This window comes from Muscardinus avellanarius (genome assembly GCF_963383645.1).
Source record: "Muscardinus avellanarius genome assembly, chromosome: 15".
NCBI lineage: Eukaryota > Metazoa > Chordata > Mammalia > Rodentia > Gliridae > Muscardinus > Muscardinus avellanarius.
In genome coordinates, this window is record NC_137801.1 from 86,916,222 (window position 1) to 86,929,308 (window position 13,087).

At 52.6% G+C, this 13,087-nt stretch overlaps 1 protein-coding gene across 1 annotated transcript in view; it reads left to right on the top strand.

Annotated features, from left to right (window-relative positions):
• Positions 1-733: 733 nt before the first annotated feature.
• The window catches only part of PAX8 (paired box 8), a gene marked incomplete at both ends in the record, with an annotated part of 68,046 nt that continues 55,692 nt past the window's right edge, over positions 734-13,087 (top strand). The window contains 5 exons of the mRNA XM_080711436.1: positions 734-812; positions 1,257-1,330; positions 6,410-6,491; positions 6,997-7,110; positions 7,595-7,711. Of these exons, the coding sequence (XP_080567562.1) occupies positions 734-812; positions 1,257-1,330; positions 6,410-6,491; positions 6,997-7,110; positions 7,595-7,711 (466 nt within the window). The remainder of the gene's footprint in view (positions 813-1,256; positions 1,331-6,409; positions 6,492-6,996; positions 7,111-7,594; positions 7,712-13,087) is intronic.

Genomic DNA, 13,087 nt, shown 5'->3' on the forward strand with positions numbered 1-13,087 from the left:
AGAAGAAGAAAGGTTCCTTCGGCTCACAGCCTCAGAGTTACTGTCCCTGGTCGCTGACTCCAAGGCAGCTGTCATGGCTGAGGAGAGCTGAGCTCAACCCTATGGCGGCAGGAATCAGAGGGTGGGGAAGGGGGGCCCCCTAGAAACAGACAGATCCTCCAAGGTGACCTCCAAGGCCACACCCCCAGTGACCTGCGCACGCAGCCAGTCCCCACCCGGCCCCAGTTACCGCCCAGTAAATGCACTTCAATTGCCAGTCCTTCAGTGGGTTTATCCACGGATGAGATTAGATTCAATTATTTCACCTTTGAACACCGCCACCTTGGGCACCAGGCTTTCAACACATGAGCTTTAGGCGGGGATGAGGGGACATTTCAAACTGAAACCATAACCGAACCAGACTCCAGTGCCCAACCACCGGGAGACCCCAAACAACTTCTATGCCTCCAAACCCGGCTTTCCTGGGCGCTATGAAAAAAATACACAGGACCATCCAGAAAACACTGGGCAGTCCCTGGCACTCAGGAATACTTCATAATAATAGTAATGGAAGTGGTGGCCATTAGAAGAGACTGCCCTGCTAAGCACTTCCTCCAGGGGATGTGTCCACCCTGGGATGCAGAGAGTAGCAAACATGGTTTGGTCTCCGTGGGTCTGGAGTGCCGGCCATCCCTGCAAGTGCACACCCAGGAGCAGGGAGCCCTGACAAAACTACCAGAGTGCAGAGAGATCCATGGGGGTCCGAGCCCCAAACGTCAAGGCTGCTCCTGCGCACATGCTCTGCAGCCCGGAGCAGGAGGTGTTGCTGGCAGGTGATGGGGTGGGAGTGACCCCGGCCCACAGGAGGCATGCAAGGTGCCCCGGGCTGCTGGGCCCCATGTACCAGGAGCAGAGGAGGCTGGGGGCAGGTTAAGTCTCCCGACTCTTCACCCATCAACCTCTTCTCCATCCCTCTGTCTCCCTTCCTGAACCACCAAGGCCTCTGGTAGTTTTGTCGGGGCTCCCTGCTCCTGTGTGTACATTTGCAGGGATGGCCGGCATTCCAGCCCCACGGAGCCCAAAGCCAGCACTGGGTCTATTTTGGCCTTAGCGCTTCCCCAGGAACAGCTGTCTGGAAGGCAGCCCACCCTGGTGCCCTGGCATTGGCCAAGCCGGATTCCTGCGTCCTGACTCCTGCACTCTGGGCTGGGCCGCGGGGGTACCCCACCCGCAGGAGGGCATTCCTGCCCAGTGAGCTCTCTCCTCTTCTGTGGCAGGAAAGTTTTCTGGCCGTGGGGGCCTGACCTCACCCGGGGTTCCAGAATTTTCCTTACTGATGGGAGGGGCGCAGGTACGAGGGAGCAGAACCCAGCTGGGGCAAGCAGATGTCAGGCCAGGCCCGGGTCTCTAGCGCGTCGACCTGGACGACCCCAGTCCTATTAGCTTTCCCGGGACTCACTCGCAGGACAGATTTCGCTAAGGGTCGGGCTCATCGTTTGTAATTATTTTTAAGTTATTACTATGAGAGGAAAATAAGAAAATCCACCTGCGATAGTCCTTCTAGGGTAGGTGGATTTTCACAGACAGTGCCAGCTGCCTCCTCTGGTCACAGTCCTTTCTGCTTCTGTCGGGAGGGACTTCCTTCCCAGCTCAGAAGCACCGGGTTCTCCTGGGACAGCCCAGGCAGCCAGGGGATTCAGAGCCTGGAGACACGTGCGTGCCTGCGTGTGCGTGCGAGGGGCACATCTCCGATCCTACCCAGCAGGACAAATGCCAAAGGTCGCCTTTCCCAAGTGTCTTCCTCGGCCATAGGCGGCCCCTTTCACCCTCCAGGACTGTGTTTTGCAAGCCTTGAGGGCTGGGGCCAGGGGGCGCTTGATGATTGATCCTCAGGTACCGCCACCAGGAGGCGGGGCACGCTGTAGGCTTACTTCCTGAGAGGAGGGAAAAGGCAGAAATCCCCGGGGAAGCTCCACAGCGCTGCCCCCGCCGTTCCCTCCCACCACTGGCTAGTCCTCCTCTCCATCTTTGGTCCCCGCGAGCCCCCCTGCCCACCACAGCCCCTGCACCTGCACTCGAACCCGCCCCGCCCCCGGCTCTTTCCTGCCCACGTTCTCAGGCAGTGACTCAGGCGGCTTTTGCAAACCTCACCATGCTTGGCGGGGGCAGAGGAGTTTCACTGAGTCTTTTTGCAGGACTGCCTCTGTCGGCTAATAATAATTAACTTGGGCTCCGGGCTGTGGTTTCCAAAGGGCTCTCACATTCACAACTCTAGTCAGACTCACAACAACGCCGTGAGGGGGGTGGCGCCCTCCCCGTTCCGCGTAGGCACCCACATCCTACAGAAAAGGAAACTGAGGCTCAGAAGGAAGCAAGAGCCCATCGCGCTCAATCTGAGCAAGAGTACTTACCTGTGGCCCGTGAAGGAGCCTCCGCTGCCTTCTCCCTAGAGAGACGCGCATTGTTTTATCATTGATGGCGTGTAGGTGTAATACTGTGTATTGAACCCAAGAGCATTCTACCTCTGAGACACACTCCTAGCCCTTTATAATTTTTACTTTGTAACGGGGTCTTGGCCAAGCTGCCGAGGGTCTCGCTAATTTGCCAAGGCTGGCCTCAAATTTGCGATCCTCCTGTCTCAGCTTCCCAAGTACTGGGATTATAGGCCTGTGTCACTGCACCCAGCTGAGGATGCAGTCTAGAGCCGGGGATGAAGAAGGCCACAGGGAAGGTAAGCAAAAAGCAGTCTGCACTTCTGAGCCTGCAGGGCCACAGGGAGCAGGTGGCCCCAGGCTTCCGGCGCTGGGGTACCGGAGAGGCCCATAGGCCGCGCCGCAATATAAAGGCCCAGTCACCTGAGCCCGCAGGATTCCACCTGCGCGTTCACCTGCTAGTCAATTGAAAGTCTGAGCTGTTTTCCCAAATCAGGCTGGTAAAAATGTCCCTGGGTTCAATCCCCACTCTCAAACAAACAAAACAAAACAAAATCAGCCCTCTCCCCAGGTCTAGCAGCCAGCCTGACCATCTCCAGTTAATATCTGGCTTGCCCAGGACAACCTCAGTTTTAGCCCTGAGACTCTCAAATCTTGGCAAGGCCCCAGGTTTTTTCTGGGGCAAATCAGATACTCATCATCCTCCCACAGTGACTTTCAGCTGAATCCAGCATGAATGGCCATCTTTTGAAAGTTCGGCAGATTGATAAAGGATTTAAAAGTGAGGAATTTTTAGGCAAACTCGAAAACTCACTGAAATTGAGCAGTACCTGGGATTGTCAGAAGGCTAAACCCGAAAAACTCCTCATTTCCACAGAAATATAAACAAAAGCAATAATTAAACAATCAATCCCGTGGCCAGATTATCCAAGCAAACCAGAACGACCGTTTCCCCCCTATTTTGGCATTTTAATATTAGCAATAAATAAATGTATTTTTGAAAAACGCTGGGTTTAGAAAAATTTAACCAGGTATAAAGCACAGGCTTCCAATTGATAAATCTTGGCTGCAAAGCCTTCTGGACATCAAATCTGATAAGACAAGGTAGAGGAGAAGGGGCTGGTCTTAAAAAGTAAGTTCTCAGTTTCCCATTGAACTGAAGGTCATGATGCAGGTGTGTTTTGTGATGATCTCAAAGTCAAAAGAAGGCTGGAGACATTGAAAAGTCTGAAGAAAAACTTTGATTAAAGATATTTTTAAGCTGGGCACAGTTGCATACTCCTATGATCTCAGAACGTACAGGGCTGAGGCAGGAGGAGGACTGCAGGTCAAAGGCAGCACTGGGCCACTTAGCAAGACCCTGTTTCAAAATTTAAAAGATAAAATAAGACTGGGGCTGGGTTTTGTGGGGGCAAAGCTCAGAGGTAGAATGCCCCCGAGTTCAACAATCCTCAATACCACACACACACACACACACACACACACACACACACACACACAATTTTAAATAAAGGTAGCTGACCAGGCAAGGTGGCACATGCCTGTAATTCAAATACGTGCGAGACTGAGACAGGAGAATTACAGGTTCGCGGCCAGCCTCAGCTACTTAGGCCCTCTGCAACTTAGTGAGACCCTGTTTCAAAATAAAGAATAAAAAATAAAGAATAAAAAAATAAGGATGGGTGTAAAGGTTTAAAGGTAGAATGCCCCTGGGTTCCATCCCTAGTACCACATAAATAAGTAAATAAATGTAGCTTATTTTATTTGGAGGGCACAGGGGTTCAGGGAATGAACCCAGGGTGTTCTACCTCCAAGACACACTCCCAGTTTGTTTGTTTGTTTGTTTGCTTGCTTGCTTGTTTGTTTGTTTGGGGGGTATTAGAAATGGAACCCAGAGCAATCTACTTCCAAACTACACCTTCAGCCCTATTTTTTATTCTTTATTTTTTTAAACAGTCTCACTAAGTTGCAGAGGACCTCACTAAGTAGCTGAGGCTGGCCACGAACCTGCGTTCTTCCTATCTCAAACCTCCCAAGACTAGGATTATAAGCATGCGCCACCATGCCTGGCTTTTTTTTTTTACTTATTTTTGTATTTATTTATTTTATTTTTAAAACAGGGTGTCACTAAATTGCAGAGGGCCTCACTAAGTTGCTGAGGCTGCCCTCGAACCTGCGATCCTCCTGTCTCAGCCTCCCAAGCACTGGAATTACAGGTGTGCGCCACCTATAATTTAGCACGCCTGGCTAAATATATGTACTTTCAACACTTTGTTTTCCAAAGGAAGAGACTGATGCCAGGGAGACAGAGTTGGATGTGGGGTCAGGACATTTCTTTGGCCCTGGTCTCGAGGATGCAGTAAGTACCAGAAGAAGCTGGCCGTGGTCCCCGATGGTGGTTGAAAGCAGAGCCAGAGTTGGATGTGGGGTCAGGACATTTCTTTGGCCCTGGTCTCGAGGATGCAGTAAGTACCAGAAGAAGCTGGCCGTGGTCCCCGATGGTGGTTGAAAGCAGAGCCAGCTGCGGTTATCTCTGCAGCAGGGACGCGGCGTGTCCTCACTGCCTGCCTCCCCTCGGAGCCGAGTTACCTGCACTCTGCCACGTCAGCTTCCAAGGCCCGTGGGTGTCCCCCCCCCCCAGGAGGAGTCCTGCATGGTAACATGTCAAGTTTGTGTATTAAAGTGATATTTTGATAAATGAATTCACAAGCAGGACAGAAATGTTTTAACAACTTACTCTTTTCACTTGTTGAGAACATCTGCCCCCAAAGTGGAGGGAAACAGGAGACCTGTAGGGCAATAGAAAGCGTGTTTGGCAGCCAGGCACAGTGGCACACGCCTGTAATGCCAAAACTTGGGAGGCAGACACAGGAGGATCACAGGTTGGAGGTCAGCCTCGGCATGTTAGCAAGACCTCAGTAACTTAGCGATGCCCTGTTTCAAAATAAAAACTAAGAGCTGGGGGTATAACTTGGAGGGTGTTCTACCCCTGGGTTTAGTCCCAGTACCAGAAGGAAAAAAAAAAAGAGCACTTGTCACTAAGGAAATACGCATTCCAGTGGCTCCAGTGTCTAGCAGCTGCTTGCCCTGTGGGATGGCTGGGGTTTCCAGCCTCTGGAGGAAGACTCAGACTCACCCTGGAGCAGGCTTCCCTGGTGGGAGGGGAGCTTGGGGGTGCCGGTGACCAGTCTCTGCCGTGGCCCCTCCACTCCAGGGCAGGGGCCTGGGTGGAAACTGGCTCCCGGAATCAAGGAACCTCCACCAGGAGCTGCTTTCTTCAAAGGCTCTTGAGGCTGTTCTCTCTCCAGGAGGTCTGATCAGAGAAGGTCGAGGATCTGGATGTCTACGAAACACAGGGCACTTTTAAACAGCAATTTTTGGAGATACCCTTAAAACAATAAAGTCCCGGTTGCTTTTGCTAAGAGCCCTTGTGGATGTGAAGAATCCTATCTAGGGGCATTCTTTTCCTCTCCACAAAATGGTTTTCTCCTAGAGACAGGAGAAAGGTTGGGCAGGAGGAGACAGACAGTGAATTCACTTTTTTTTTTTTTTTTGCGGTTTTGGGGGTGGAACCCAGGGACATTCTACCTTCAAGTTACACCCCCTGCCCTATATTTTTATTCTTTATTTTGAAACCGGGTCTTACTGAGTTGCAGAGGGCCTCACTAAGTAGCTGAGGCTATCCGTGAACCGTGATCCTCCAGTCTCAGCCTCCCGTATGCTGGGATTACAAGCCTGCACCACCGCTCCCGGCAAATTCACTTTTCTTTTGTCTTTTTTTTTTTTTTTTTTTAGTTAAGAAAAGTGACTGCGGAGTTTGCACACACACACACACACACACACACACACACACACACACACTTCTCCCAAGTTCAAAATCCTCAAAGAGCAAGAAAAGAGGCGGTGGGGGGGGGGCGGTGAGAGGGGCCGTGCCTGTGCTCCAGAGAACAGAAGAACTTGTGGGTTGGGTCAGGTGACCATTTCCCTTAACCTCATAGCGAGTGCAGTGTGAGCTGGCCTGTGTGGCCCTGGAAGGGACAGCTTCAGGGCTGTTGAGGAGTCTCACCTGCCTACAGCTCTGTGAGCAGGCTTCTAGGGCGAGCAGAGTGCCCAGCATACAAACCAAAGTTCCAGCTGGGCAAGGCGGCAGCAGGCCTGCAATCCCAGATACTTGGGAGGCTGAGACAGGAGGATCAGGGTTCACGGACAGCCTCCACAATTTAGTAAGACCTTGTTACAAAATAAAAAAGTAAAATAGGACAAGAGGTGTAGTTTGGAGGTAGAACACCCCTGGGTTTAATCCCCAGGACCATCACCACCAAAAATAAAAAAAGAAGAGAAAGAAAAGATTGTTTCCTGGTGAGCAGACTAGGACAGAGCGGTGGGCGCAGGGTGTGACACCATACCTCTCATTCTGGTGGTGCTAGAGAGACCCCCAAAGGCCCAGAGAACCTCCGCAGGGGCCTGAGGAAGAGGCCTGCGGTATTTCTAGGCCTCCTGAGCCAGGGCTCAGCTGCCTCCCTCTCCTTCCCAGGGCTGGAAACAGAAGCTCCTGAGAACGTTTCTAACTCCTGAGTCCACTCAGCCATGTCCCCCTTGCAAAATCCTCCCCTTCCCGCACCCCTGCACCTCGCCAGCCAATCGGTGGCCTTCGAGCTGAGCCAGACCCAGCTCCCAGGGCTTCGGTGGGATAAAACCGGTTGGCGATGCCGGGTGGATGGGAGCAAACTTCAGAAGGAAGAGAGGCACTGGGCCCAGGGTGGACCCGGACACTGAGGCCTGCAGCCAGCTGACCAGGTATGAAGGCAGGGGTTAGCAGAGGGGTGGCTGGGAGTCCAGAAAGGAGAGGTCCCCAGGAAAACTGACAGCCTTTACCCTCTCAAGTTAAATGGGATATGGCTGAGGTATTGGAGGGACAGAGACAGAGTGACAGAAAGAGAGAGAGAGAGAGAGAGAGAGAGAGAGAGAGAGAGAGGAGAGAGAGAGAGAGGCTACAGGGCTGAAATCTGGAGAGACCTTAGCGCACCTCCAAGTCCTCAAGCCTCCCGAGCCCAGCCTGCCTGAGGTTGCCCCACTTTGCCTGAAAACCCTGACTCCTATCGGGCAATTCAAGTCCGAGGGATCTCAGAGAGGGGTCTCAGGCTCGGGCTCGGAATCTCATGGCCCCTTCTGGGTTTGTACAGGACAGCCGTGTGGCGGCGGGTGCAGCCTGGACCTGCGGGAAGGAGGCCCCGAGTGTCGGGCCGGCTGCGAGCGGCTCCCCGACTCCCCGGCGATGCCTCACCACTCCATCAGATCCGGTAAGGACTGCGCTCGAGGACCCCGGCCCGCGCCGCCTGGCGTCCGCGCTGCGTGCGCTCGGGTCCTTGGGGCTGGGGCGAGTTCACGCTTCGGCCTTTGCGGGACCCCCCTGCGTGGGAACGCGCCGGAGACGCCTCGGGCCTGGCTCTCTGCTGGGGCAGCCTCCTCGCGGTTCTCGGATGGCCCTCGGCCCGTCTGCGCCACCCTCCCCAGGCCTTGGTTTCTGCGGACAGCTCGGAGCGGTGAGGGGTCCCCTTCGGGCGTCCCACGACCTTCTTGCGAGGCCCCTTGGGGGAGAAATCCGCGCATCCCCGGGCCCCGGGCCGAGCAGGTGCGGGACTAGCAGCTCCCTGGCCCCGACCTCCAGTCCCTGCTATGGGTGCGCGCGGTCCTGGCTCTGGGACCCCCGGCGGGGACCGGAGACCCCTGTGTCCGAGGCCTGGAGCCGGCGCCACGCTCCGGGCTCTGGGATTCCTCCCGGCCGGACCCGGGGCGGCGGGGGCCGCTCGGCGGGACCGAGCTGCCCGGGATCCCGCCGCCCGCGCCACCTGCGCCCCGGCCCGGGGCCTCCAAACCCCACGCGGGCCGCGGCGCCGGCTCCCCGGGCTCGGGCCGGGCGGGGTCGGCACCAGGAGGGCGCCGGGGTCGGGGCCGGGGTCCCGGGAGCGCCGCCGCCCAGACGCGCGGCGATGGATGGAGCCGGGCCGGCCGCGGGGAAGCGATTGATGGGCCAGGGCGCATCGCCATCGATTGGGGCCGGCGAAGTGAGAGGAAATCGATATTTCAGATGAATTCTCGGCGAATATGGAGTCCCGCTCGGCCAACGGAACATTTGTTATAATGAGGAGGGTCGGGTCGCGCGCGAAGGGCTGAGGTCTCTATTGAGCGGCGGGCGCCGCGGTCCAAGGGCGGCCGGGGGGATGCCCGCACACCCCGGGGCGCCCAGAGCCCCGAGTGGCCGGCGAGCCGGCGGGACGCTCCCCCCTGCCCGCCGAGCGCCCGGCCACCCCCGAGGGTCCGCGCTGTCCTCCGGCGCCCCGGGCTTGGCAAGGGGGGACCAGGCGGGCTGCCCGGCCATCCTTCCCCCTGCAGCTCCCGGGAGCCAGGCGAGCCCCAGGCCACTTTCTAAGGCCGGGACAAGGTCTGGGACCCCTCGCCCTTAGCCAACCCGGTACACACACGACGTCCCCCGCCTAGGTCTCGGGACAGTCCGAGGCTGCGCGGCCGCCCCCAAGGCTGCTGCTGGCCACTTCTGCCCCTCCGGGGTCCGGCCTTTCCCCCCAACCTTCCCCTGACCTTTCGGGCGTCGGTAGAGGCGAGAGCTCTAAGAACTCGGACTTACTGGCAGCACGACCCGGACCTTACTCCCCTCAACCTGTCCCAGAAATAAGACCGCGGGGTGGGCTCATTAGGGTGCTTATTTTCATTCTAGACGCGCTCGCTAGAATACACGGGAATAAGAGAAAGAAAGGACAGAAGACAACATTTCGTTTTACTTTGTTTTTAATCAGCGGTCCCAAGGATGAGCCCGCTTTCCCCCTAGCTTGGAAGGAAACTGGGTCTGGGGAGAAACCATCTGCCCTGGCCCGGCCAAGGGGCTTTCCTGTCTGGGGGAGCCAAGGGGCTTCTTCAACCCACTCCCCAAAAAGCTGCGAGGGAGGGACTAGGGAACTTTCTCCTTTAGTGGAGGAGGAGGAGGAGGAGGAGGAGGAGGAGGAGGAGGAGGAGGAGGAGGAAGAAGAAGAAGAAGAAGAAGAAGAAGAAGAAGAAGAAGAAGAAGAAGAAGAAGAAGTTGTTTTGCCCAACCGCTGGAAGGGTTCAAGGCCTTCCCCTATTTCCTTCCCGATGCCTCTCCTGAGCAAATCTGAGCTAAAGTCTCTGGGCCTTTCTGTTCCCTTTACTCGAAATAGTTGCTTTTATTTAGAATTAAATTAATAAACCGATCTCTCTTGCTTTTTAAGCCCATTCTCTCGTAGGGCTCAGCACCTTCCCACTGCCCCCCAAGGCGCTGCGTTTCTGAGTTCCCTAAGTTTCTCCCGAGCAGCCCCTAGGCAGGAGAGAACCTTAAGACTTTGCAGCTTTTCGCTGGAGCGAGGCTGAGCGCACTCTCCAATAATCAGAGCCACCCCAGAAAAGTTTCCTGCGCACCCTCTGCCCCGTAGGCACGCGGCTTTCCCTTGGCACATTCTGGGCTAGGCTTGCTTGCAGAAAATTTTTTCTAGGGCTTTATCCCCTTCAGAAGGAATCGTGTGTGCAATAATCCAGATGTGCATGGGGCATCGATGGGCCCACGGTTCCTTGAGCCCCGCGGAGAGTTTTGTTCCATCAGGGAACAAAATCCTTTCCCACAAAAGCCTTTAAAAATTACTCAAAGATGTTTGAGAAATAAGAAACACCACGTAGGTAGTGAATGTAAACGATATCGTGTCTGCGAGAAACGGGTTAGTGAAAGCAAACGGACACTCTCACTAAAAGTTAGGTGAAATATGTTGTCGAAACCTTCTCCCCCTGGCCCTGAAAATTTGAGAGGTGATATAAGAAGTAAGATCAAGGAGGAAGTATACCGCCTGAGCTTCCCGGAACCTGGGACAGAAAACTCAGTCCTCCTCCGGCCTTCAGAATGGAAGAGTGCTAAGTACTTTGGGGAGGAATCTGCTTTCCCCTGGATTTCTTGCCCGGGTTCAAAAGAAGTTCTTGTTAGGAAGAAAACAGGGTCCAGGAGCAGAAAGAGGTACCCGGCTTCTCAATTTATCTTTGTTTCAAAATGACCCACGCTCCACTCTTCTCAATGCAAGTTAATTAGGAGATAATTTAGCTACCTTGTGAATTAGTTTTAAGATAAGTATCTTTTCAAGCAGTGTCACTTTAATTGCCCCGCTGATTGATAAGAAGTAATTATTTCTAATTGACACTTTTTTGATGTCTATTGAAAGCATTTATTTGGGCCTTTTTGGGGAGGATTGGAAGGAAAGTTAATTAATTTTATCAGTCCATACCCAAAAAGACCTTACCCAATTTTGCTGAAGAGGACAAAGAAAGTAAAGGGAATCCCCCCCCCCCAAAATCAGTCTTGTGGAATTTTAATTATTAAGAGACATTTTGGTTCAAAGGAGCACATCTAATACAACATAAAAAAAACTTTCCATGTATGGCTGCAGGTCTCTAATTTTACCAAGGTGTACATTTGACAGGCAGGCATTTTATATTTTAAGCCCTTTATATGCTGACTCCAATTCGGAGAGGGTTCCTTTGCCTTGAAATTAATTTTCGTGCAAAGTAAAATCGGTCGAACTTGGTCCGCTCAGAATAAACGCAATCACTCTTTGGGTTTTGTAAGAGCAAGTTGTAAGAAAGGTCTCCTCGCAGTCCTCCTGGTTCTGTAATTATTGATGGAGTTGGGGAGAAAGGTGAAACTTTACTTATGGTGCCGCGCTCCTGCGCCTAAACCTTGGCGTAAACAGTTCAATCATTTACGTTCTCCGCAATATTTTACCACAAGACAGAAAGAATTGGGGGGGGGCTTAGAGGAGGCAGAGGAGGAGATATGGGAAGGCAGCTTCGGGAGAAGGAAATGAAAGCACTCGTTTCAGAGACGAGGAAGCCAGGTGCATGGAACCTTTGCTCCTCAATATAAGAAAACTGAAATCCTGCTTTCAAAACACATCCTCTACTATAGCCCCTAAGCCACCCCTAACCACCCCCCAGTACCTCTTTCTTTCTTTCTTTCTTTCTTTCTTTCTTTCTTTCTTTCTTTCTTTCTTTCTTTCTTTCTTTCTTTCTTTCTTTCTGTGTGGGGGTACTGGGGATGAACCCAGAGGAGTTCTACCTCCAAGATACACCCCTAGATTTCTTTAGTTTTTTTTTTTTTCAGGGTCTCACTAAGCTGTCTGGGCTGGCCTCCTTCAAACGCGCAATCATCCTGTATCAGCCTCTGAAGTACTGGGATTGTAGGCATACCCTACCATGCTGTGCTCAAACCCACTTTTCTATGCACAAAAAGAGGCAGAATCTTGGGGAGCCGGCTGGTTGGGGTACTGGGTATCTGGGTACCAAAGTTTTTATTTGGGGTTCATAAAAAAGAAGCAAAACAATACACATTGCGCTCTGGGAACTTATAAAGAGATTTGAATGTTTTTGTTTTATTCTAACACCCCTGTGCTTATTATCTCTAGTTACCTATGCACGGTCTTTTCACAGAGAGACTGGTGAATTAGCAAATAAAAAAATTCCTGCATTAACCCAAAGTAGGCATGCCTGCGTGCGCGCGCGCGCACACACACACACACACACACACACACACACACCCCACACACACACACACAAACACACGGGTGCACGCCTGTAAAGAGAAACAGGCTCACACAAGACCACGCTCCTGTCGGGTTCATTTCAGCCCAGTAACCTTTTACAGTCGTTTGTGTGTAAAATCTTGTCTCCCTTTAAAAATGTTTCTCCCTGATTATGTGGAGCTACAAGAATGAGGAAATGTTTTAAACGAAAAAAAATTTTAAGACGTACAAACAGCAGATAATATCACATACCAACCTCACTATTAGTGGGACTGAAAAAATATATAAATAATGCAAAACCAAAATCAGCAAGGGAGAGTTTAATAATGGAAAATTCCCCTGCAATTAAATGAAGCAGTAATTTAGTGGAGATATGCCCGAATGAATTAGCATTTATTAATTGGTTCTCATAAAAACAATTTGTGTATGTGTGTGTGTGTGTTTGTGTGTGTGTGTGTGTGTTGAGGAGGGAAGTGTGAAAAGTATTTATTTTCCATTAGAAAAGTTCCTCAAATGTTCATATTAAATTATGCCTTCATCATATTCTATTTTGTGAAAAATCCCAATTCTCTCAGTGGGAAGTTTCACCGGGCACTTAGGGAATTGGGGGACACCGGGAGGAACCCCTCTGCAGCAGGAACAACTAGGCTGCTCCCTCCTCCTCTTGGTCTATTTCTAACCAGAAGGGTGGGGGGCATGCGGGCCAGAAGGCCGCTACCCTTAGGAGTATCCGAGCCGGCCCCAAAGACTCCCAGGCGAGCTCGCTGGGGCCGAAGAAGAGGCTGCTTTGTGGTCTGGCCCTCCCAGAGTAGCGCATCCCGCCCGGCCCCAGCTCAGGCTCGGCAGGAACTCCAGTTTGTAATCTCAGCGAGGAGCTTGCAAGGTTGACTGGTGCCTGGAAGTGTTTACTTTCTCTCGCCACAGTTGGTCTGTCTTCAGTTCTAAGCATTTTAAAGCTGCTCTATTTATCAGTCCAAGAGGTGCAGAGGTCTCCCTTGAGCTGAGACGCTTTGAGCTCTGTGCTTCTGAGCACAGAAGGAAACGCAAGATAAAAGAAACAGTTTTTAAGTCTAAGGGAGGGGAAAA